The sequence below is a fragment of the Fonsecaea nubica genome, assembly GCF_001646965.1.
Source record: "Fonsecaea nubica strain CBS 269.64 chromosome Unknown Scaff61, whole genome shotgun sequence".
NCBI lineage: Eukaryota > Fungi > Ascomycota > Eurotiomycetes > Chaetothyriales > Herpotrichiellaceae > Fonsecaea > Fonsecaea nubica.
The window spans coordinates 137,678-162,454 of record NW_019173734.1 but is presented as its reverse complement, the minus strand read 5'-3'; the positions used below and the strand labels follow the sequence as shown (position 1 = coordinate 162,454).

Here is a 24,777-nt window from a genome sequence, read left to right as displayed (position 1 = left end):
AGGTTCAATCAAAAGCAAAACAAACTTGACTGATGCTGGTCATGGCCTGACCATCGAGAAAGGATCCTGCAGCTGATCGAAGTCCGTCATTAACGAGAAGAGTGGGAACTCTTCAGTGTATGATGGTAGACTTGGTATTCCGGACCCATCTGGTGAGAGGTAATCTGCTTCTGGCATCTGTCCGAAATCGGTGCGTGGCAGAGGTGGGATGGGATCAGTAGCCTCCTCCCCATTGTACGCTAATACTCCAGAGGTGGTCAACACAGGGCCGCGACTCTCTGGCGGCATGTCGAAGCGCAGCTGCCACGGTGGCGCGGCGTCACCAGATTCCTCTGCGGCATCAAACAGCGCCGTTGTGCCATCATTGGTCTGAGCGATTTCTGAGGCCGAAATCTGACTGGGTGTGTGGTTGCCGGTAGTCGCTTTGCTTGAACCTGCACCGTTTGTCTTGTTGATAGGATCACCAAAAATGTTGTGGATGTCTTGTCGGCGCCTCTGCATTTGCATTTGGTCTCGCCGTCGAATGTGCTCAATCGCTGCCAGGCGCAGATAGCTGGTGATCTCAAAGTGTCGTCGGGCCGACATGTCATCCTTTGCCATGATTGTCAAGATAGCTTCCGCTTGGGCAATGCTGCTGAGCAACGGGAACGTCTTATCGAAGTCGCCAAAGATGGCAAAGCCGATCACCATAGCCGATATAAATGTGCTGTTGGTAATCATGAACAATCGCTTGGGTACTCCCGGGGTATGAACAATATCGGTCGCAATCTCGATGCTCCTCAACGCAGCATCAATACAGGCCTCACTTAGAGTCATTGTCACCGAGTTTCCGGCGCCGTCGTCATCCTCGGAACGGCCTTTGATCTTCGAGGACACCTTGAAGATCAGAAATGGTCTGGTCAAGAGAATAATCGACCAATAATAAGCGCCCTTCAAATGGGCGATGCCGATTGTCTGTCGCAGTGTCGGGGAAGTAGAGCCACTCTTCTGGTCCAAACTGTCGGCTTGCAGACCTGCCGGCAACTGCATGGTCCAGTCTCGATATTGCCGGGAGATGCTTTCCACAAGCTGAACAGATACTTCCCGACGACAATAGACCTCATTCAATATCCGCTCAAAGATAAAACATATCCTCAATGTCGCCGAGGTGTTGCGTCCGTTCATCTGGATATCTTCGTAGTCTCTGGTGGAGCGGTTCCAAGACACACTTCCACCGTCTACTTCGGATGTCGCTGGCGGTCGGCCGAGTGAGCCGCTCATGTAGAGGTCGAGGACGCGCAGACTCTTCCACACTCGCTCGCGCGCGAGCCTTTCTCTCGGCTCGAACAAGTTTGATATGTCGCTTCTGTGCAACCCTAGAGCATACGCAGCTCGGACGGCAATGCCTAGCAGCATGAATGCGCCGTTTCTTCTCACGGCGGACAACATGTAGAACGTGATCAAGGCGTAGGCCTGGATGGTCAGGACACTGGGATCCTCCAAGAAACTCGAGACCCCGATCTCCCGACCACGGGAGAAGTAGAATTCTGCCTGATCCAGGTCCTCCGCGTCGCGCGTCAGGGCGCCGATAGCCATGACTAGATAATATATGGAACTGTTGAAATCCGTCTCGGCGGATGGGTCGCTCGTCCACGCACACAGATGGTGAGTGATATCGTCAGGGTCGAAGAGGTCAATCACGCCGCTCGACGCCAGCAGATAATGTTTGATCAGATCCTGGGCCTCAGCCAAGCTAGGCTTCGGGTGTTGCGACTGCGCCGGCGTCGGCGCCTTGGGAGGTGGAATGACCTCGCACATGGCATGTCGCAGCGGGTCCGAGGTCAATTGACACTCTCCAATCTCTGCCTTGACCAGGCGGCGAATGTTCTGGACAAACGCCAGGTTGCTCGAGTCACCGACGAAGATGAACTTGCCGCGACCATCGCGGAGCAGTCTGGCCAGCTTCGGCACAGGGGCTCTCGACACGAGTGCATCCGGATCCTTGTCGTACTGGGGAGACTTTGGGGCGCTTCTCGACCCGGACAGCGTGAGGAGCGACTCGATGGCGATCTCGGCATCATTCGACTCGTTCAAGGCATCCTTGAGGGTAATGGGATGAGATGACGCGGTACTGCCCTGACGCTGTGAGCCTCGTTTGGAGTAGGCCTCGGTGAAGACGCATTCAGACTCGCGACAACGGCGCTTGCAGAGCAGGCAAGGTTGTTGTCCGTCACATTTCTCCTTTCTGCGCTTGCAGGTGTCGCAGGCCCGCGCCACGCGTTTCCGGTCTTCGTCCTTGACGCGCGGACGAGGCATGAGGCATGCGACCACTCAGCGTTCGTCTGATCATCAGCCTCGTAGCCTTGTGACGGGCGGTGTATCGATGACTCACTCACGGGGTTCACTTTCCGGGTTCTTTGGATGGGTGCCAGGATAGAAAAACTCGGATATAGCACCTTTTCGTGTGGAGGTGGAGTTTTGTTTTGGGAAATCTGAGGTTTCGGTCATCTGCTGGGAACCGTCGGAAGCGGGCAGGGAAGAAAAGTTGGAGAGAGAGGGGGGGCGATGAATAATGGAGCTGAGACAGCCCGTGACTCCCCTAAATTTGGTGGCTCTCTGTGCCCAGATTTCTCGGTGGGGGCGCGGGGAAGCGGCCCAATCACGCATGGTGTATAGTTAAAGGCGGGACGTTCAAGCGAGTATATACTCGGGAACTCGTATTCGAGCAGGGGTGGTTTCTTCGGCTCATTGGCGCCAATGGGTGATTTCAGTGGCTGGAGGGCCGCTACATATCAAAACACTCAAGTTTGCATCCACCAAGTATTCATAAGCTTGGGATTAAGGGCTCTTCTCGTCCAGGTCATACCACCCAAACACAGCTTGTACATCCTACATCAACATAATCAGCAGCTCCGTTGTGATCCTTAAAAGCCGCGACCCATGCCTTCGGTCACTAACGCTTCGCCGGATTCTCCCTTGGAGGACAGCGGAGCCATCTTGATGTCATATCTCAATTCCTTTTGGGCCTGCGCGTCACCTTGCCGGGGTACGAACTCGACAATCAAGGAGTCCTTGACCGCAAAGACAGAATCATCGTCGAGATACTTGCTCTCCTTGTCGAAAATCTGGGTCGTGATGGGCTTGTAGCCCTCGGCCAACACCTGCGCGACTGTCACTTTCTGACCTCTGAGGCACGGAGCTTCAATACTCACGATGAAATGGATGTGGGCTGGTCTGTAGGGGTGTCTGTCAAGCAATTGGAGCAGTTTACCCGCTGGTCCATCGTATGGGATCGGGTAAGGGGTTGGTCTCAAGCAATAGAAGCCGTACTCTCCGTTCTCATCCGTGTAGAACTTGCCGCATAGGTTCGACTTTGGTTGGTTCTCGTCCTGTTGTTCGTACAACCCTGCAAGGTCCTACGTCAGCACTCCCTTGCTCACCACATGGGATTGTGTAGACCGACCGTTTGTGGACGCTTGCCAAACATCGACTGAAGCATTCCTCAAGGGCTTGTTGGTAGTGGCATCCGCAACTTGGCCGTACAAATACACAACTTCGGCATCCTGCGGAGTATTGGTGGAGATGCTGTCGCCCTTCTTGCGGATCGTGTGGTCAGTCTGGAAGAAGGGACCAAGTATAGCGCTCTGAGTGGCCAGATCGGCGGCTTCGGCTGCCTTCTTGTATGTGATTTCATCCACGAGTCTGTACAGTCAGCATAGGCCCTTGCATACCCTTTTGAGTTTTCACCTACGTTTCCAAGCCGACAACATCGCACACCAGTTGACCTTCATTCCGTCTGTCATTGCTCATCTGGCCAGCCCAGTTGATCAAACGGACACCCTCATCCCACTCTTCCACTGTCAACTCAATCTCGCGAGCAAAGTCGTGAAGGTGTGTGATCAAGCTGGTCATGACTTCCCGCATCCGAGGGGAAGTCTTGGGACCCATGGCATTGATAACATTCCGGGTGAAGGTGGGATCGAAGCGCGCAGCGCCGGATTTGTTGTTGCCGTTCATGTTGGACGAGTTTTAATTCGATGGTTGGATTCAGGTGGCCCGGAGGACTTGCGGTGAATTGCGACAGTAGAGGCAATGCGTCACTGACGGTGAATGTGGCGCGCTTGAAGTTTGTGCGAGAGGAAAGTAGACAGGATGCTCTGTGCAAAAGAGAGGAATTGTCTGATTCAAATAGGATTGCCAATTGCAATGACCTGTTTCGTGGAGAGCCACCATCGGCGTCAGGACGGGGAGAACCATAACCCTAGTCCAGACCCCAGACAACCCGCAGGCTGAGGCCAAAGGATCCATACGGAACTGTGTACGAAGGTTCGCGCGAAGGTGTCGAGCTCATCCCGCAATACCCCGCCCCGAACACTTCCTGCATCGGATCTCGCGCCGCCTGGACTTCTGCTTCTAACCACTAAACCCACATAGCTAGAGCCGAGACTGGTTAGACTGGTGGCGCTAGTTATACAAATAAGGCTAGTGCACCTCGCCGTTTGAACTTCGGAAGCAGACTGTACCGTCAGGAGCTCGACGCTGCCCCGTCGGCTCCCAGTTTCGGGACGCGCACTCACTTCTTCCTCTACCCATCCACACCTCGTTCTGATATTGTCGACGCGCACAAATGCTCAAAGCTCTGGTCTTTCTGTGGTGTGACAGTCTAGTACGCGCCTCTGACATACCCGATCGCACCACGAACCATTATTAACCAAGACGGAATGCTCCGCGGTTCCCCCATGATGTGGGCTGATCTGTCTTCCATCGAGCAATTGCTTCCGATGATAGCGAAGCAGATCAGATTATATTCACCGCCATCATCATGCTTGACCTGTCTCTCATAATCCACCACGATGCTGCATATACGGTACAAACAGATGATTGGGCACCGCTCGTCTTTGGATGGTACGCTCTCAGAGAAAAGATTGGACTAGGAAGTCGACAGAAGCGACGAGGTGCAAACTCATAACCACACAAGTCAGGTTATCGGTCTCAATGATGCTGTCCTCACCGAGTCGGAGACATCTACTGCAAGGAAAATCAAATCAGGTGTACAATCTTGGTCACTGGGGCGGAATCGTGCTTTGCAAGACATTCATCGATGCTCTGCAACCACCCAGCCATAGATCAGGCTGCGGGACCAAGACAAATTGAAACACACCCATCAAGCAACCCCAGCGAAGGAAGGGAAGCCCTTCCACGACTTCTGCAAGCCCATCTCTCGGCCCGCCAGCTGCCAGTCGAGATCGACACCGGCCATGCGGCTTGCCGTTGACTTCGTGGCACCAATCTGAAGTCAGCAAAGGCTTGATGCTGTGTTACCGACCGATTGCTCTTGGTTCTCTGGCTATCTCGTCCTCTCATTACGAAGTTGTCGCACATTCTTCGCTTGCTGTTGCGTTCTGTGATGCCCATTCATCCTATCAAGATGGAGGTCAGATGTCCCCCGTCCACTCTTCCTCTACCTGCACAGGTTTCCTTCCTTCAAAATGCTTCTAATCAGCAGGAAGTACCCAGCAGTACATCGAGTTGAACCAGGTACCGACCGGTCATTTCCCTATTTCGCGCAAACTTCGCCCAGAGCCTTGTCCAAGTGATGTCTTCATCAACTGCGCAGTATCCCAAACGTACCTCGACCCATACTTCACAGATTTCGCAAGAACGGCCTTCGCTTTCTGAGTCCTCCGTGCCCGCATCTCCTCAAGCTCGATTCCCACGCTCACCTCCTCCGCGGCCGCCGAGGCCAAAGACTTCACTAACCAACATCCGCCCAAAAATTATCCTCTCACCACTCGCGATTCCTCCTCCCAGCGCGTACCGCCTGCCGGCTCCCAGCCATTGCTCCCGACTCGACCGGTTTTCAGACGACGTCTTCAAGTCGCTTCCTGAGCATTTGAGGTCCTCATTGATATCGCTCAGCGGAGGGGGGACGCAGGCATCTCCTTGTGACGCGGCGCCATGTCCCTGTCAAGACCGCTGTTCCTCTGCTGCACAGTCCTGCGTGGCCACGAAAGATTGCTACGATGTCTGCGCTATCCCCGATCAGCCTCCTGTCCGTCTAAAATGTCAGGACCAGAACCTTCCAGCAACCAATTCCTCTGCTTTGGGCGTCGGGAAATGTTGCGCTTTTACGCCGGATAGAGTAAGGGAGATGGACAGCTTCGAGCGCGCGATCCACCAGTGCCAGTATCCAGAGTCTCAAAGTCCTGGTGGACCGGTCAAGAGTTGCCTGCCCCTAGCCACCACATCAAGTCCGCGAGATCGTCCATCCTCAATCTCTTCCCCCTCGAAACCTGAGTCCAGCACGGCGGGCTCGGCACAGCCACGCCTGGACATATCGCATGCTTCTCAGCCGGGGTCCCACCACGACTGGGACGACCAGCCCTCCTCAAAGTCCTGGCACACCATCGTCTTCCGCCACAGGATCCTCTTACGCATGGTGTGCACCGCAATGTTCGTGATCGTAGCGTCAACGGCAATAGCGGGTGGCGTGATTTGGAAGTTGACAAGCTGTGAGTCCAAGTCCCATTTTCCCCTTCGGTGTTGTCGCGTCATTACTGGCGCCCGCAGACAGATAGCGAAGATGTAGACTCCTTACAATACATACTATTTCCCCCTTGGCCTCGATTCTCCGGCTCTGTGATCCGAGCTGACTGCGGCTTGTCTAATTCTAGTGGACCGAGTGGATCAAGAGTAGTGAACGGCAGTGAGGCTCTGCTTGACGACACATGAGCTATCATCTCCCGCGACCCAATTGAGGAGACCATTCTACTATCAGAGTCCATCCGGCATGGACGTCTTTTGGATGTGGGCTCATAGAGAAAGAAGAGTGCACAAGCGGCTAGAACAATTGGTGGCATGGCAGGCAGGTTATTATCGCTTTTCATAGCAGTCAATGCATACTTTTTATTGTCACAAGCACATGAAATCGACTGGCTGACCGACTGATTTATTAATTGACTGACTTTTTTTGAGGCGGGAGCTGCCTGCTATTTACTTCTTCGCCTTGACCCCCTTTGCCTTCGACCTTTTACTGCTCTGTTTGGTCTCGACGCCACCGCTGACGACACCCCCATTCTTTTTGGGAGGATCCTGCGTGTCCTCGCCCTGCTTCTTGCGATCCGCCACCCTGGGATCAAGTCCTCTGGCCTTGAGCCACTTTTTCTCGGCCCGCTCGATAAGCTCTCTGTCTTCGTCGTCGTTGAAACCGCCGAAATCATCGGCCGACGAGGCGGCGGCGGTGTCCACTGCACCGTTCGATTCCGAGGCGTGGTCTCTGGCTCTGTCTTTGTCTGCATTGACGGCAACGGAGGACCGTGACTCTCGTCCATCAGCCGCCCCATTGGTCTGTTGTCCCGGCGCATTCTTGGGCGTCGGCCCCGTCTTCTTCAGCTTGCACACGAAAAACCCGTCCACGTTCTCCCGGTGGGGGAAGTACCGTCGCGTCAAGTTCATGCGGTCGTCGAACTTTTTGTTCATGTAGCTTTTGAACCCCTCGGAGCCGAAACTCCCCAATCCGGTGTCGACGATCTTGACGTTGGGTCGCTTGCGCAGGATGTACTGCACAACCCCTTCGTTCTCTTCTACCGTGACCGAGCACGTCGAGTAGACAATGTACCCGCCCGTCTTGCTGGCGTGGTCGGTCGAGTCGATGGCTGCCAGGAGGAGTTGTTTTTGCAGGTGCGGGAGGGCCAGGAAATCGCGTTCGTTTTTGGATGTCTTCACGCTGGGGTCTTTGCCAATGACCCCGGTGCCGGAGCAGGGGGCGTCCAGAAGCACACGGTCGAAGCCACCGAGGATTTTTGGGAAGGCTTTTTGCGCATCGTAGTTGCAGACAATGGTGTTCTTGCATCCAAGCCTGTGGATGTTACCAATGAGACCTTTGGCTCGCTGGCGGTTGGCATCGTTGGCAAACACGACGCCGGTATTTCGCATCAAGGCCGAGATATAGGTCGTCTTTCCACCGGGCGCGGCAGCCATGTCCAGGATTCGTTCATTCGGTTGCGGGGCGAGGGCCATAACGGGAAGGAATGAGGACGCAGCTTGGAGGATATAGTGTCCGGCAAGGTACTCTGGTGTTGCACCCAGCGGTACGGGAGCCTCAAAAACTTGGAGGCCGACCTTGGACCATTTTCCGACGGGCTCCAGGACGACGCCTCGATTAATCAATGCTTGAGCAAGGGTGCGGCGATTGGTCCGGAGGGTGTTTGTACGGAGGACGACGGGGCGGGGGGTTTCGTTGGCCTCGAAAAAGGCGAATGCTTCCGCTGGGGTGAAAAGCGAAAACAGCTTCTCGGCGAGGAAAGGGGTGTAGCCGTAGTATGTACAGATGTCGGCGAGCAGCTGTTCGGTATAGTCGGTTCGCGACTTCGATTTGTCCGCAAGCTGTGAGAAGTTGCCCAAGACTCGTATCGTCTCAGTCATCCTTGTGCGAATGATGGATAGGTCGGGCGCTAGACCTTGTGTGGTGGCCGAGTCGAGCACGCCTTCGTCTTTGGCAATATTTGTTTGGAGGGCCGCGTCTTCCAGCTCCTGCTGAGCTTCTGCATCCTCCTGCGCCTGTTGTTGGTCGAGCTTTCGCGAAAGACCTTCGATGTTGGCAGCGGTGAGCTTGGCTTCGGCATCGGACTCATCCTCATCCTCGGAGAACATGCGGCGCGGTTGTTCTTCCTGATCTGAGTCGAAGACGGAGTCGTCAGAGATTTCCCCGTCGAGATCTGCTTGTGCCAGTTCGTCATCATCTTCATCTTCGTCCTCATCTTCCAGGTCTGACAGCGAGACAGTGTTTAGGGCGACTTCTGTGGCATTGAGATCGCTCTCGTCGCCCTCGTCCTCCTCGTCCCCATCAATTCCCTCGAAGGTACCAGCAGGTATCGGAGGCGGCACAGTAATTTGCGCATCGTTGTTTACCAGTTTGACTTTTTTCTGTGCACCTGTCTTCGCTGACACCGTAGGAGGAGGAGGGTCATTCCGAGAGGCTCGGTCGAGGTTGACGAGTTTCTTTGAGGCATTTGCTGTCAGCTGCGGTTTCTCCTCCGACTTCCTCCTTTTCCGGGCGGGTTTATTGGGCTCTTCGCTGGCAGATTTACGCTTCAGATTGAGGCCCAATTCCTCCAGAGTCGCTGGGGGACCCTGCTTTCTCATGCGGCGTCCCACGCCCATTGCTTTGGAGGGAGGAGGTTTTTCTTTATTTGGGGTTGGGGTGCAGCGAGGTATGAAATTTAGAGAGAAATTTTGGTCACGCACAAATTTAGAGTTAGTCCATCGTGTCCGTCGTATCCGTACAAGGATGTCGTGGCTAGCGGCCCTGACTCGTAATGAATTATACCGAACGTTTGTCTAGCGTGGTGGTAGCGAGGGAGATTCCACCCGATAATTGGTCAGTGGGTGCGCTAGCAAAGTTAGAAGGCTATAAGCGATCCCAAGGGGCGGCCATCCCCGCTCCCGAAAAGAACCCGACCCCTCCATAGACGAGATCCACACCAAGCGCACCAAGGCGACCCTATCTACCAAGTCTGTCCCAGCTGAACGGTAGGCAAATCAAAATTTACACTTCCCTTCAGGCTGGAACGTCCCTTGTTCGGAAGGCTTTGGCCAGTGGACCTGATGCCGGGCAGGGATGGACTGCTTCTCTTGCGGAATGGGTACGGGCCAAACCTTGACTACAGTGTGACGGCCTAGTAATTCCAATTCCTTGAGAAGAGGTGGTGCCACGGCCCTTGTCGGGTCAGGTCCGTGTTCAATTTCTCTATCCCAAACAACCCTCACCTCCCCCCTCCAAAAAAAAAAAAAACAAACCCCCTGGCTACGCGTCGTCCAGAGCGCCTCCAGTATACGTTACCACTATGTCACAGAGGACCGGCCTGTCCCCCTCCAACGTCTCCGAAGCATCGACATCGTCGCAGCCCTCAGTCGCTCAGCCTTCGGGCTCCGGGGACGTCACGTCGCCCGAGGCCAGAAAATATGTCACTCAGGCATGCCAGCCGTGCCGTGCCAAGCGCTCCAAGGTTTGTCCAACCTGTTGATGAAAGGGAAAAAAAAAAGGAGATGAACCGTTGACCCCTGCTTTTCAAGTGTGACAACGCCCATCCCACCTGCTCAGCCTGCGTAGCGCGAGGAACGCTATGTGTCTACTCCGATGTCGACCGTCGGAGAGGCAAGCTGAGGGCGAACGAGACGGACGCTCTGCAAGAGCGAGTCCGGAAGGTCGAAAACATTATCAACGTTCTGACACAGCGATCCGAGGAGGAGGCGTACGACCTGCTGAGGAGGATGAGGACTAACCCACCTCAATCTCTGGGCAGTGAGGGGTTGGCTGAATGGACGCAGGCGCGGGAGAGGGAGGGGGAATTCAATGCTCCGGTAAGCGGGAATGTGCCTTCGTCCACAAGGGGTTTCTCTCTGGGGCCTCTGGGACAGGGTGTTTCTCTTTTTATGGTCAGAGGTGCAGGCTGTGAGCAACAAAGGCTGTCCTTGAAGCTGAAATTTTTGTCCAGGTCCGGCGCGCTAATCTATCATCAGGCTGCACGCGTCTACACGGTCCATGACCTGCCACCGGAACACCTGATACAGTACGGCATCAGAGCATTCTTTAGCAGCACCTATACATTATTCTATATCTACGAAAAACAAGAGATGGACGACCTCCTGACCAGGGTATACCGAACCCACGAAGCCGTCGACAATGCGACCCTATGCGAACTCTGCGCCGTGGCCGCGGTCGGGAGCCACTATGATGGCGACAAGTTGGACGGACCGGTCTTGGACGCCTTGTTCCAGACCGCCACGATTTATATGAGTGACTGTATCGAGTCACAGTTTTTGCGAGGCATGAGAGTGCTTCTATGTCTCGGCATCGTTTCATCTTTGACCAAGCGCACGAGCGCTCGTTTATCGATCGGTAAGGTCTAATCCGGGAATTTCCGGGATCTGGGACGGCTGATATTGGCTGAAGCTTCTGGATTGAGACTGGCTCGCTGGGCGCGTCTGCAGCAGCAAGATATCTTGCCCTGGGTCGCCTACCGGAAAGTCTACCGATCGCTCGTCTTTATGGAATGGTGAGTGAGATCTGTGTTGCTCGTATTTTTTTCCCCCTGGTCCACACTAACCCTCGTATAGCTGGCTTGCTTCGACCCTCGGATACCAGCCCGATCTCAGCCACGACGAGGCCGAGGTGAGTTTGGCTTTGCGACTTTTGACGGAATCTTCCTTATGAAATGGAGAGAAAGAGAGAGAAAAATCAATAGCTAAGCCATTGCCAGCTTGCGAGCCAAGAGATTATCGAAGCCCAACCGACAACCGAGAACCGCATCCAAGCCGAAGTATGTACGATTGGTTTGATGGTGGCAGGGATCATGCTGGATGTCGACAAGCCGACTTCAGCAGTGTTTTCCGTGGTTGAGAAGCATTCAAGGATATTAGGTGAGTGGCAGGAGAAACTACCCGATTCAATGAGACTGGATGCGCTCGTCCCCCCGGGCCACGGGACCGGGCTTCCAGAGCCGCACCGTCATAGCCTTATTCTCGTTCATGTGATGTTTCTGGGAGCCAAGATGATGCTCCAGAGACGACTGCTGGTGGAAATGGCCAACTGTCGAATGCAGAGGCGATGGACGCTGGATGGAACGCCCAGGCAGGGTGAGAGCATTCAAAGAGAGTGTGTCGAGGCTGCGGAACTGTGTGTACATCTCTTCGACGTGCTTGGGTACACGAAACAAAAGCGTCGCACCTGTTGGCTCTGCGTGTAAGTTTTCCCAGCCCCAGATATCCAAAGGAACTGAACATCTGCAGAAACCAGAAAAGATGAGGGCTAATACCTTCTTTTCCCTTGATCCTGCCAGTGGTCAGGCGTTTAGCGCATGCAGCGTTCTCCTCTTCGCGGCCGCTCAGCGACTCTTGTACGATCAGAGAGATAGGGTTCAGGTCTACCTCTCTGGGTCCCAGGAATGCATTAATATGCTCGCCAGTTGCAGTGTTGTGGACCGTGTGGCAAACTCGTTGCTCCAGATCGTCCGCCCGCTGCACCAGGATCTTCAGCGACTAGCTAGTACCGAATCCAGCAGTCGACCGAAGAGCGGAATCTACGATCTACTCGAAAATCCACACGCGGATGCTGCCACCAGTCCACCCACCACGGCAGGCATGCGAGGGTGGTCCCCAGGAGCCCAGCAATACCAAGGCATTACCGGCGAACCCAGTGCGTTGCCGCCGCCGATCCGCACAGCCGCTATACCGGCCATGCAGCATGCGATTGAAGTTCTGGGAAATCCGTTTGGCCTTCCCAGGAGGCTGAACACCGATTCGTTCGCCGCCGGGGACCCTATCGCTCCGAGCTGGAGCTGACGAACTGCATATCGCAGCGACTCCTGGCAGGGTTCATTGGTAAGAGGACTGTACCCAGAGAGGTAGTATGAGCAGTACGGTATGGATGGAATGATGTGCCTCGTTTGTTACCGAAGTATAAGTTTGGTGGCTCGAATCGAGGTACCTCAGGCGTCGCATAGACGCACTATATATTGAGGAGGAATATGGTACCTAAAGCGCTACTCGATTGATGAGGGAGTGATGTGATTGGTCCGTGGATGCATACATGGATGTATAGCTAGAAGGATAGATGACTTGATGACAGACAGATAGACAGATAGACAGATATGGTGCTGAGTGGTTGATGGACTGATGGGTCGATGAATGGCTGTATGGAAGAACAAAAGGATCGGTGACGACCACGGGAATAGAAGGACAAATGGATGATTGATGACTGGATCGATGAGTCGATGCAGAGTATATCAGGTGGAACAATGGACAAGCAGAGGAACGGACGAGTCGACAATGGACTGGTTGACAGAACGATGGCGACAATGATGGATGGACCTGGAGGGTGTACAGCAAGATGGATCGATGGATAGCAGTACGTTGGGTCCGATTCCAACAGAATGGGTAGACTGATGGAGGATATGATGGGATAGGTAAAGAGGAGGTTGACTTGGCTCATCGATGTCCAGGACGGTAGTGATATGGAGGATCTGATGCAGGACGGACCGATAGAGGAGATGATGGATGGATGATGAACGGCTAGTAGGATGGGTGACTTGATGGAAGGATAGGAGGACGGATGATCTGATGGATTGCTTGATTGAATGGCTGCTATGAGGAAGATGGAGTATCCCAGTGCTGGATGAGAGTTGTAGAGAGGCAGACAGTAACCGTATATGATGACAGTAGACGGTCATCTCTCCATTAGACCGATCATCTCAATAACGCTTCCGGCAGAAAAATGCAAATGTCCCTGGCCTCAAATTATTAACTTTCTTCTCTTTCGTCGCTATCCTCCAGGCCTCGTGCCAAAGGATGCTCTCATTCCTCCACCTGATCCGAAATCTTGTGCTATTGTCGATCAGACTGGGTATCCAACCCTTCATTCTGTCTACTGTGTCCTCAAAGTGTGGGAGAGTTGGTTACTGGCCGTTTACAGGCCCCACGAGGGGTGCCGGAGAGTTGGGCCCAGAGCTCTTCTTCATCTTCAGCGTCAGTGGGAACGGGTAGTCATCAGGTTCCTCTTCCTCACTATGATATTGGTTAGTCCATGTTCAAGACATATCAAGGCAGCCGACTTACGGCAACCTCCATGCGATGTAATCTTCCGTGCTTAGACCCTCTTTGCCCTCTTGCAATGAAGCGAAATCACCTGGCGTCATCATACCAGTTCGATCCCGAGGCGATCCTGGCACAGAGAGCGGTCGAGAGATCTTCTGTTCAGTGCCGCCGATGATATCATCGAACTCGTCGGCGTCCGTGAAGGAAGCAGGATATGCGCGGCGTAAGGCAAGCTGTCGAGCCTTGACATATTCCATGCCCATTCGTTTCCAGTCCAGAAGATCGCTGAGGCGTTCGGTGCGATTTCGCTGATTAATTCGTTGCCTCCGGGATTTATTGGCGAATTCGAACATGTAATCGGTCAGTTGATTGACTGATTCGTCCACACCCTTGGTACGACGATCTACAATGTAGATCCCGTAGTCCGAGGAGTTCTCGATAAGCTCCTGGATCAAATATTAGCCGCAGTCGCCGATAAGTAGAGCCACATATTCGAGTAGTTGAGTCTGTAACGATGTTCCTACTTTTCCTGAGCACTTACCTCCATATAACAACCGAAGCCAGAGAGGTTAGTGGTAATGGACGGCACTCCCATGACTGTACATTCCGCCTGTTGAACAATTAGCGTCGATTCCTTACAAGTATATGAGCTAATACTTACAGGTGTATAACCCCAAGGTTCGTAATAGGAAGCAAAGACGCCGAGGTGAGTACCTCGAACAAAGTCGTCATAGTCCAGGGACAAGACTGGGTTCGCAGAGTTCAAGAACTCTGGATGGAAGACGACTTTGACACGGTCGTGTGTGTTATTGAAGAGTTGGACGCGGCGCAGTTGATTCAGGACTGGATCCTCAGAATCATTAACCATGTTGTGGGTGACAATGGGCGGAAGACCGTGGCGTTTCATGGCAAAGAGTCGCCGTCTAAGCAAAACCCGATCAGCTGGAGTGATGAGCTCCTTGTCGTCAGGCATTGGATCTCCCTCCTTCCAGTGAACAGCCCTTTCGAACAACCTTCGACCAATACCATGCTGAATGTTGGAAACAGTGTCGGCCAAAGACTTTGTCACAGCTTGACCTTTGAGCGACTCGACCGAGAGGGATGTTGTCTGCGCTGGCATGATCAAAAATGCCACAATTGTTGTCTTGCTGCCTGCGCTCTGCATGCGATAGTTCAGTCTCGCCAGCGATTCAATGAACATATCCACACCCTTATTCCGATATTCGTATCGACCCGCAGTGAAGTAGTAAAGCGTGTTCTCCAGGTCAAAGTCCAGACAGCCATAGAAGTGTCCCCGTACGAACTCGTGGATCTTTTCTTTCTGTACCGAGTGGAGGTTTTGGAACTCATGGACAGCGGAGAATTTCTTAACATTCAGGCCATTGGGGAGGACCCCGTCAGGTTTCCGCTTCAACAGATGCTCGCTCTCAAAGGCGGTGATGTGGGAAACAGTCGTGAAGACGTCGGCAGAGTGAGCCGATGCTCGTTCAATGCAGTATCGGTGGTAGATTCCACGTTTTCCTGCCTCTGCATCCACATCAAAGAATTGTAGGTTGTTGTAAAAGTCGACTGAGCCGGCGCAGAGGTATCGACCGAGGAGGGTGGCGTGTGTGGTGAAGATGGTGGTCAAGTCCATCTGACGTTTCTTGGTCAATGGTAGGGCGACCCCGGCGAGCCATTCGTGGAAATGGGCAATGACTGCGCGGTCAGTCTCGCGAGCGATAAACTGGATCATCGTCAGCGATAGCATAGATCAGCGCCATCTCAAGCACTTACTTCACCCAAAAACCATGCCACCAAATATCCAAACACGATGGCTTCATTTGTCTCATGATCTCCGGCAGGAGAAGGGATCCCAGCGGCGGACCACAGGTCACCTTTCCATTCATCCAACCACCGGTAACCAGTCCCAGTATTGATGAGGAGCACCCTCGGAGCGCCTTCGATAAGCCAACGGCCGTACATGAGCTCAATCCCGCGTTCCTGCATAGATGAAATGGTATCTCGAAGAGGGCCCGGTGGCGGATCCAGGGTTTCAACTTCAACTGCGGCCTGCAACGATTAGCTCATGCCTGCATTCAGTTTTCGTCCTGCTTACCGAGTTCTTGTTGAGAGGACCGATGAGCGTATACCGGTCGCCATATTCTGCTGTTGTCACGGGCGCTTTGGACTTGAGCACTGAGTAGATGCCACCCACTGGTCTGAATTAGCACATGCGTCAGGTAAACAGATTGACTGGTGATCGTACCTCGATTGGCAACCTCCGTTGCAACTTCGAAGAGCAGATGGTTTTTGATATCCCTCTTCTTTTCCGTTTCGCCGTTCATGTTGCCGGTCCTGTTTCGTGTGCCTTTGTTGACAGAGCAAGGTCCGTGGTGTTTATCGATTGGCCGGAATATGCAGACGAGAGCTTACCCCACAGCCTGCGGAAGCTTGCAGGTAGGATTCACAGCTTAACGATAGGAGGGTGAGAGGTCGAAAGGTGAAGGTGAGGGGTTGCCGAGCTCTAGTGATAAGCTCGAGTCAACAATTCCCGCTGGCAAGAAGAAATACAGGAGATGGCAATTCGTGAATGGCGTTACGAAGGCAACTGTTGAAAAGAAATTGAGGCAGGCTGGGACGATGGCACCACAGCAAGCGATCTCTGGGGGCAGGGCGTGTGTGGATGAAGGTAGGGAAGCTCCACTGCAAGACAAGGGAAGCAAAAAGATCCAGTTCGTGGCTTTTTATCGAAACTGAAATTCCAGCAACAGTACAGCTTTTCTGAAGTTTATTCCAGGTGACAGCAGGGATAGAAATCCAATGTGAGGACAACAAAGGTTGGATAGAAAATTATGCTGCTTGTCACTTTCAAGAGATGGGATAATGGTAGGAACATGACGGCATTGAGGAGAATCATACGACTGTTACTTTTTGAACGGTGGGTTGAAGCTCTCTTTGGCATGGCGACCGCACCTGGCACCTGTGGGAAATGCACAATGACGGGTTGCACGTCATTTAGGGTTACGGCCTCCCGGATTGGGCCTAGCAAGGCCTAGATAGCCCAGCTGTTAGACCCAAAGCCGGGGCTATCGAGGCCCAGCAGTACCACTGACTTCCCTGGCCACATCTGTGGGCACCCACTCGATGCCCACTAATCCACTCTCCAGCCCCGATGCCGCCTCTCATTGAGGGAAATTGCTCCCCCCAACCTTCTTGCAGGAGCCTTTTGCCCCGCATTCTGTCTCGCCTCCTCGCCTGCGAGGCCCATTCTTTCTCAAACACCCCAATACCTTGGAAAAAATGTGAGATGGTTGTGTTGCCATGCTGACGGATTTGCTCTACTCGGCACAATAGCTCCAATCATATCGCTCACCTTCTCGGTTGCATCTCCGCCCAAAGAACCTCAGTCTTCAAGTTTCCCAGCACATCTCGGAGGATTGAAGCGATCGTTCGATGCGGACGAGATGTTACGCTGCCCTCTATGACAGCAACCCTTTTGTCCGTGAACACCGAGTATCATGGCGGAGAGGAGCTTCTCACGATGGACACTAATCTGGTGCTTGATGCTAGCGTCGTGGGATAGCATTGCTAATAGCTTGAAGCAGCAACCCATTGCGCAGTCTGCCAGAAAGCCGAACCTCATCTTCATTTTGACCGATGACCAAGACCTCCATATGGGCTCCCTCTCGTATATGCCCCTTCTAAAACAGCACATGGGTGACCATGGGACTTCCTTCCGAAGACATTACTGCACAGTGGCTTTGTGTTGTCCATCCAGAGTCAGCATGTGGACTGGCAAGGCTGCCCATAACACCAATGTAACCGACTTACATCCTCCCTGGGGTCAATACTGTCCATTCTCGTCTTTGACGTCGCGCACAAGACTCACCAAAAGCAGGTGGATATCCAAAGTTTGTCAGTCAGGGCTTCAACGACGCATACTTGCCTATTTGGCTTCAGGAAGCTGGTTATGATACCTATTATGTGGGCAAGCTGTTCAATGCTCAGAGCACGTCCAACTACGACAAGCCGCACGCAGCAGGATGGACTGGTTCCGATTTCCTACTTGACCCCTACACGTACGAGTATTACAATGCCATTTTTCAAAGGAACAAGGATCCTCCTACAAGCTATCAAGGTGAATACTCCACGGATGTGATGGCGCAGAAGGCATTTGGCTTTCTCGACGATGCAATTGAAGCGGATCGACCCTTTTTCCTCACCATCGCGCCAACAGCTCCGCACAGTAATGTCCATTTCAACAACAACACGGCAGAGCAATCTATGCCTCGACCTGCCCCGCGCCACAGAAGTCTCTTCCAGGACACAAGAGTCCCTCGAACTCCCAACTTCAACCCTGATGTGTCGAGCGGTGCTTCCTGGATCCTCACCTTAGCCAAGCAGAATCAATCGAACCTCGATTACAACGATGAGTGGTACCGCAACCGCCTCCGTGCACTGCAGGCTGTGGACGAAATGATTGGTGGCGTTGTGGACCGCTTGGAACGAGCTCACATGTTGCAGAATACCTATCTTTTCTTCTCGACTGACAATGGCTATAGCATCGGACAACATCGAAGGCAGCCCGGGAAGCAATGTGCATTTGAGGAAGACATAAATATTCCGTTGATCGTACGAGGACCTGGTGTGCCGGAGGGCCACCTTACGGAAATCGTCACATCGCACATCGACCTGGCGCCCACATTTCTGAGTCTCGCAGGTGTTGCGGATGCACAGATAGCACAATACGAACTGGATGGCAGTGTGATACCGTTCCACCTATTGGACTCGCTGCATTCGGAGCAAACATGGCCTCAAGAGCACGTCAACGTAGAAATGTGGGGGATCATCATGTCGGAGGGAGAACACGGCTTCGTCCTCTATCCCAATCATACCTACAAGGCACTCCGGGTCATTGGTGACGGCTATGATCTACTCTATACCGTGTGGTGTAGCAACGAGCATGAGCTGTACGACATGACTAAAGATCCGTGGCAAATGGACAATATCTACGTTGAAAGAACCAGATCTGATAATCTGGCTATGCCTGCTGCAGGATTCAATGACCGACCGTCTTCTGCCGCATCACTTGCAAGTACCGAACAAATCCTCTCGAGTATTAACGTCACCACCACACTATCGCACCTCTTGTCCCGCCTCGATGCTCTTCTCCTGGTACTCAAAACTTGCCAAATGGACGAGTGTCGATACCCATGGTCGGCCCTCCATCCAGCCGGCAGCGTGCACAGCCTCCGCGACGCGTTGGATTCGCGATTCGACGAATTCTATCGCACGAGGCCGAAAGTGCAGTATGAGCGGTGTGAAAGGGGATACTTCCCTGCCAGTGAAGGGGCGATGTGGGATGGAAGTATGTCCTTTAGATCAATGGAGCACGAAGTGTGGATCGATCCGTGATGAAGGAGGACGATTAATGACTGCACTTTCTAACCAGCGTCTCTTCGTCTCGAGAACTCCCATCTATCCATCGAAGCCTTTCTGAGTCATCACGCGCCGAAATCATTTGCTCCTCTTATAGATCTTTGCCAGGTATGCATCAAACACACCTTTCTTCAGGCCCTCGCTCTCATCCACGGCCGCGATCAATCCACGCAGCTCTCCAACACGCTTCTCCTCGTAGTCTTGATATCTCTTCTCTAGTTGTAGCTCGTTGTACAACTCCTTCACCTTTGCCTCCTTTGCATCATCCTTCTGCCCATAATTCTCGTCCAGCAGCTTTCTTTGCTCCGGTGTGCAGATCAGCAGTGCTTGATTGACCAACCACCCACACTTGTTATCCTTGATGTCTGTGCCAATCTTGCCGATGACCGAGGGATCCCCAAACGCGTCCAGATAGTCGTCTTGGACTTGGAAGTATTCGCCTAGTGGGATGAGAATGTCGTGTGCTTGTTTCAAGTTCTTGGGAGTGGCGAGACCAAGGTAGTGCAGGGCCAAAGCCACGGGGAGGTAGAAGGAGTAGTACGCGGTCTTGTAGATGACGATGAAGGTGTACTTGGTCATGGAGAAGTTACTCAGATCAACCTGGTCTTCTGGTGCAGTGATCAGATCGCACAACTGGCCCAATTCCGTCTGCCAAGTGACTTCGTGAAAGAGCTCGACCAGGTCAATATAGGCGGCGTGGCTGCGGAAGTGTTTCTTCAGAATGAGGTAGATAGAGGACTCGAGCATGAAGGCATCGTTGATGGCGATCATTCCCACCCCTGGATGGCGGTACCAGCACGGTTCTCCGCGACGGGTTATGCTGGCGTCCATGATATCGTCGCTCACGAGGAAGAATGCTTGCAGCAACTCGGTGAGCCATCCCAGGGTTGCGAGGTCTTTGAATTCCTGAGGGGACAAGGGCCTCCCGAGGAGCTGGATGGCAGTGTCTGGTACTGACATGCCTCTGTTCAGCTTCCCCGTGGGGGTGTTCACATTGAGAGACTGGTAGGAGGAATTAGCCCTGAGAGCGCGCCAATGCGAGGAATTCGGTGTAGGTAGGTACCTTTTCGAACCATTGCAAAGCATTTGCTGGAAGATTGAACTTGCGACATTCCCCCAGCAGATCCTCGACCAGCGAGGGAAAGACCTTTTCGAACTCTGCTCGCGTTGTCTTCGTCGCCATTTTGAGCGGCCGACTTGATTTTTTGGTTTGATCGACAAGTCGGTGGGAGGAGGGGGAACAAAGAACTTTTTGGAGAAGCGGCCCTGGCGAGAACGGAGGCGACTTCACCGAGTGGCGCCGCCAAGTTGTGGCTCGTCAGGAACAGGAAGCGCAGTCTCCCCGCAAGTCAGCCTAGGTGATACTCGTATATTCCCAGTCATCCATTTTTTATTCTGGTGTTCACATCTCACCCTCGTCGCACTCATGGCTTCGCGGCCCTCGACTCCCACACCCCAGGCTGCGGCCGGGCCAAAGTCCCCGCTGACCCCAGAACAAGTGAGGCGCCTAGAGATAAATCGCCTGAAAGCAAAGGCGTTGCGTGAACAACGAGAGGCGGAGGCCGCAGCCACAGCGAGTCTTAATCGATCAGATGCTCCTACCAGCGCAGGCCAGAAGCGCTCCTTTGCCACTTTCGCTCAGAGTTCTGTACCTCCCACAAGCCGCGATGCCAGAAACGAGGTCGACAATCGTCCTCTCGAGGCCATCCAACCTGCGCGCAACTTTGCCAAGTACGTCGACTATGATTTCAGTAAGATGGCAGACACAAAGGGTGGGTTTTTGACTGCAGAAGATGATCCGTACAACAAGGCGATGCACGCCGATGAAAAGGATCAAAAGCCCTCACATATGACTCAAAAGGAATGGGAAAGACAACAGCTGCTGAAGTCGCTACGGAATCGACAGGCGGGACCTTTCGAACCAGGTATCAGTGCAATCCCTGACCAGACTACAAGGTCATGTCGAGAATGCGGAACTCTGGAGGTGGACTGGAAATGGCTCGATGTCTTCCATCTTGCTGTATGCAACGCTTGCAAGGAGAAGTTCCCAGAGAAATACAGCCTGCTCACCAAAACGGAGGCGAAAGAGGATTATCTTCTTACAGATCCAGAGTTGAAAGACGAAGCCCTTCTCCCGCATCTCGAAAGACCTAACCCTCACAAATCTACATGGCACAATATGTTTTTGTATCTGCGCTGTCAGGTGGAGGAATACGCATTTTCGGACAAGAGATGGGGTTCTGCAGAAGCTTTGGATGCAGAGTTTGAGAAGAGGGAGACGGAGAAGAAGAGAAGGAAAGAGAACAAGTTCAAGTCAAAGCTGGCTGACTTGAAGAAGAGGACAAGAGTCGAGGCATATCAGAGGAGCAAGAAAGGCGGCGGTGGAGGAAATTTTGGGGACGACATGAGCGGTGGCAAACACGTTCACGAATTCGGTCGACCGATTGACAATCCGGAGACTGGATTCCCTGTCAAGACATGCATGACATGCGGACTGGAAGTCGAAGAACTGGAGTTGTAAGATAGCAATAAATATGATACCCCTTAGTAAATGAAATTCGAAGACTCGACGAGAGATGTGCAATAATTTGATCTATATGCCTTTGTATTTTCAAGGCCTAGTAAAATGGCGCCCTGAGAACATATCTCTTCCTCGAGTGAGTCTATTTCTGGAAAACCGAGCGAAGGGATTCGCAGAGGCAAACTGTAAGCCCTGGCTGGTACTGATATTTGGCAGTAGTGAGGAGCAAGCGATGATAGGTGGAAGTTTTCTTTAGTCGCAGTCAACCGCCGCGTTGGCGCTAGGTCGGGGCTGGCTGCAAGCCGTTCCCAAACCCGGGGAGGGAAGTTGCTGCAACTGCTGCTCGCGCTTCTAACCACCAGGAGACAACCTGAACCATCAACCAGCTCGACTGTCCTTCACCCTGCCAGCCGTCCACCCTTTTCCATTCCTACCGAGTCTGTTTTCGTCCGCGTCCCTCAGCGTCTGCATCACAGATTTCTCGTCCCCTTTACCACCACGAGTTCTCCGCATCGACTGAAATTATCCCGACCGAAGCTAGCGTGACCCTTTCCCAATCTCACAGTCCACCAACATGGCTAGATGAGAGAGGCACACGCATCCGAGCGCCAGAAAGCGCATAATGGCGTGGCAGCCCGGGGCTGGAGGGGGCGGCGTAGGAGGAATGGCCGGCGGAGAAGCGAACGGTGTTCAAGCGTACACGCTACAAGGTAGATAACTTTGTCTCGACGAGCCTGGGTCAAGTGCTGACAGCTGCGACCAGGTGTTATGCGATTTTTACAGACAGAATGGCACCGCCATGAACGAGACCGAAATGCCTGGGAAATCGAACGCGAAGAGATGAAGAACAGGATAGCCATACTCGAAGGAGAGACCAGAACGAGCAAAGGCATGCGGGTTTCCCTGGAACGACATGTTAAATTGCTGGAATCAGCACTTAAAAAAGAGCGCGAGAAGGTCAAACATGCTGCGAAAGGTGAAACAGTCGACCATTCCAAGGATGCCAAAGAACTGGCACGGGAAGAATTAAAGGCCATCAACAACGGTATGCTATCTGGCGCATGTTCTGTCTACTGTTATTAACTCAACGCAGATTTGCACGTCAAAGGAATCAGCCAGTTCGACGCCGAAATTGATCCTGAGAACCCACTAGGTCAGGGAATCCGACAAGAAAAAGAACGTGACAAGTCCAGAAGCTTCCTCTCAAAATGTTCGTCAGAAATCACGTACCACGTCCTACCTACAGCCCACGTACCTCCTGATGTAAACGACCTTGCGACCTCGACCAACGGCAACCATGTCTTCCAAGGCCGGCAACCTACGCAACAAGAGCTCCAAGAAGCATATCTACAGTTACAACAAGTCAAACAGCAGCATCGCAACGTGGCCATGGTCCGAGAAAACGCTTCTCAACCACCGACGCAGTTCGCCGAACCTTCGCCGCTGAGCCGGACGAGTACGCAGATCAACACTTCAGAACTCCAGCCCGGTACAGCTGACAGGAGATTACCTGAACATATCATCCAATCTGTTCCCGTGGTGGACCCCAGGAAAAACTTCTACAATGAGCAAATTCCGGTCATCGAGGATCAAGTGGAGTCGATAACGCACAGTTTCGACGCCTATGGACAAGAAATTCCTTTGAAAGAGCCAGTAGAGATACGGGCAATGGACGAACCGAAGCAAGAAATGGCCGACGCGTGGGATTTCGATGATGGACCAGCCCCTTCCGAAAAGACGTCTGAAGTAGCTTCGCCACACAGACCAGACACCGAAATTTTCCCCAGCGCCAACATGATTCCTTCCAAGTCTCCACCCCGAGCACCAGGTTCCTATCGTCGAAAGAGCTCGGGGGCAAGACGACGGAGCGAAGGCAGCAATGATGCGCGTGAATTAGCAGTCAAGTCAGATGCCTCACAGTTCAAAGTTAGGTTTGCTATGAGGGGCCATCTGGATGTCGTGCGCTCCGTCATTTTCACGGGCGGCGGCAGCCCATCTGAACCCGAATTCTGCACGGCCAGCGACGATGGTGGAGTCAAGAGATGGCACATTCCGGCGTCTTATGGCCACAACGTTTCTCTTGGGGATGATTTGGACAGAATTGCTCATTTCACCCACCGAGGACATATCGGAGCCGTCTGTTCGTTGGCGGCATGTCCAGCTTCACCGAATTTCTCCAGCGGTGGCCGGGCAGTCGGAGATGGTTGGATCTTCTCTGGTGGCGAAGATGCCACCGTCAAGGTCTGGGAACGTGGTCGAGTCGATGCAAAGGCCACCTTGGAAGGCCACAAAGATGCCGTCTGGGCATTATGCTGTCTCCCGGGGTCAACAGGCACAATTCTCGGGGATCGATGCTCACAGTTCGGTGGACCGGATCGTGTCCTCCTCGTGGCTGGTGGCGCCGACGGCACCATTCTGATCTGGGCTGTCAGTACTCCGCCACAATTGACCTCGCCGCAAGCCAGTAGTCGATCGGCCAGAGGGAGTAGAAGAGCCAACTCGATATCTGCCGGCTCGAATTTCCCCAGCTCACCTCAACCGAGTATCGCCAGCACGACTCCTTTCAACTACAGTTTGGTGCATCGCATAGAACGGGCAGATAAACCGGCGCCTACATCAATTTCGCCATTGGGCGCGCATGGTGAAAATTTTGTTGTTGGTTATACGGACGCGAGTGTCCTCGTGTTTGACACGCGGACAGGGGAAGAGATTGTCGGAATGGCCAGCCAAGAGACTTACGATGGTACGCCAAACACGGGCATCAACGCAGTTGTTGCCAGCAGCGCGGGCTTCGACACAAGGGACTCGGTCGCACCTGGTCGACGTGGATCGATGGGTGAAGAAGACGTGGTCCACGGCGCAACCGGTTCAGAAGGCGGTGTTGAAGGGGTCGTGATTGCTGGTTATGAGGATCGGTATATTCGTTTCTTTGATGCAAACAGTGGTACGTTATCTTTTTGCACTGAATGACCCCCACGAAGCTGACTTCTCTTCTCCCAGGGCAATGCACATACACCATGCTCGCACATCCATCGGCGATTTCTTCCTTGTCATTAAGTCCGGACGGCAAAGAATTGGTATCAGGGGGTCACGATGCAAGTTTACGGTTTTGGTCACTCGAGAAACGCAGCTGTACACAAGAGATCTCGAGCCATCGCATTATGAGAGGGGAAGGAGTATGTGGTGTCGTGTGGAGTCCTGATGGAAGATGGGTCATCAGCTGTGGTGGAGATGGCGCTGTGAAGGTGTTTTCGAGAAGTTGA

The 24,777-nt window shown here is 53.2% G+C and overlaps 9 protein-coding genes across 9 annotated transcripts; 4 read left to right on the top strand and 5 right to left on the bottom strand.

The window, feature by feature from the left end:
* Positions 1 to 39: 39 nt before the first annotated feature.
* AYO20_08132 (hypothetical protein) lies at positions 40 to 2,295 on the bottom strand (the record flags this gene model as incomplete). Its single annotated transcript, XM_022646413.1, has 1 exon — positions 40 to 2,295. One exon carries the CDS (start codon positions 2,293 to 2,295, stop codon positions 40 to 42), a length of 2,256 nt encoding a protein of 751 aa, XP_022497669.1.
* A 608-nt stretch (positions 2,296 to 2,903) lies between these two features.
* On the bottom strand, positions 2,904 to 3,996 carry AYO20_08131 (hypothetical protein; the record flags this gene model as incomplete). The annotated part of the gene is made up of 3 exons (XM_022646412.1): positions 2,904 to 3,385; positions 3,443 to 3,681; positions 3,731 to 3,996. 3 exons carry the CDS (start codon positions 3,994 to 3,996, stop codon positions 2,904 to 2,906), a joined length of 987 nt encoding a protein of 328 aa, XP_022497668.1.
* Positions 3,997 to 6,972: 2,976 nt separating this feature from the next.
* AYO20_08130 (ribosomal RNA small subunit methyltransferase B) lies at positions 6,973 to 9,141 on the bottom strand (the record flags this gene model as incomplete). The annotated part of the gene is made up of 1 exon (XM_022646411.1): positions 6,973 to 9,141. The coding sequence occupies one exon, from the start codon at positions 9,139 to 9,141 to the stop codon at positions 6,973 to 6,975; it is 2,169 nt and encodes a 722-aa protein (XP_022497667.1).
* A 683-nt stretch (positions 9,142 to 9,824) lies between these two features.
* Positions 9,825 to 12,321, top strand: AYO20_08129 (hypothetical protein; the record flags this gene model as incomplete). Its single annotated transcript, XM_022646410.1, has 8 exons — positions 9,825 to 9,986; positions 10,054 to 10,341; positions 10,501 to 10,879; positions 10,934 to 11,036; positions 11,098 to 11,152; positions 11,241 to 11,616; positions 11,700 to 11,722; positions 11,770 to 12,321. 8 exons carry the CDS (start codon positions 9,825 to 9,827, stop codon positions 12,319 to 12,321), a joined length of 1,938 nt encoding a protein of 645 aa, XP_022497666.1.
* A 1,112-nt stretch (positions 12,322 to 13,433) lies between these two features.
* On the bottom strand, positions 13,434 to 15,899 carry AYO20_08128 (glycogen [starch] synthase; the record flags this gene model as incomplete). Its single annotated transcript, XM_022646409.1, has 7 exons — positions 13,434 to 13,542; positions 13,594 to 14,018; positions 14,114 to 14,182; positions 14,234 to 15,298; positions 15,349 to 15,624; positions 15,671 to 15,768; positions 15,821 to 15,899. The coding sequence occupies 7 exons, from the start codon at positions 15,897 to 15,899 to the stop codon at positions 13,434 to 13,436; spliced, it is 2,121 nt and encodes a 706-aa protein (XP_022497665.1).
* A 1,173-nt stretch (positions 15,900 to 17,072) lies between these two features.
* On the top strand, positions 17,073 to 18,969 carry AYO20_08127 (hypothetical protein; the record flags this gene model as incomplete). Its single annotated transcript, XM_022646408.1, has 2 exons — positions 17,073 to 17,271; positions 17,453 to 18,969. 2 exons carry the CDS (start codon positions 17,073 to 17,075, stop codon positions 18,967 to 18,969), a joined length of 1,716 nt encoding a protein of 571 aa, XP_022497664.1.
* A 102-nt stretch (positions 18,970 to 19,071) lies between these two features.
* Positions 19,072 to 20,176, bottom strand: AYO20_08126 (farnesyl pyrophosphate synthase; the record flags this gene model as incomplete). The annotated part of the gene is made up of 2 exons (XM_022646407.1): positions 19,072 to 19,995; positions 20,057 to 20,176. 2 exons carry the CDS (start codon positions 20,174 to 20,176, stop codon positions 19,072 to 19,074), a joined length of 1,044 nt encoding a protein of 347 aa, XP_022497663.1.
* A 243-nt stretch (positions 20,177 to 20,419) lies between these two features.
* AYO20_08125 (DNA repair protein) lies at positions 20,420 to 21,514 on the top strand (the record flags this gene model as incomplete). Its single annotated transcript, XM_022646406.1, has 1 exon — positions 20,420 to 21,514. One exon carries the CDS (start codon positions 20,420 to 20,422, stop codon positions 21,512 to 21,514), a length of 1,095 nt encoding a protein of 364 aa, XP_022497662.1.
* Positions 21,515 to 22,136: 622 nt separating this feature from the next.
* On the top strand, positions 22,137 to 24,777 carry AYO20_08124 (hypothetical protein; the record flags this gene model as incomplete). Its single annotated transcript, XM_022646405.1, has 4 exons — positions 22,137 to 22,224; positions 22,278 to 22,559; positions 22,608 to 24,458; positions 24,515 to 24,777. The coding sequence occupies 4 exons, from the start codon at positions 22,137 to 22,139 to the stop codon at positions 24,775 to 24,777; spliced, it is 2,484 nt and encodes an 827-aa protein (XP_022497661.1).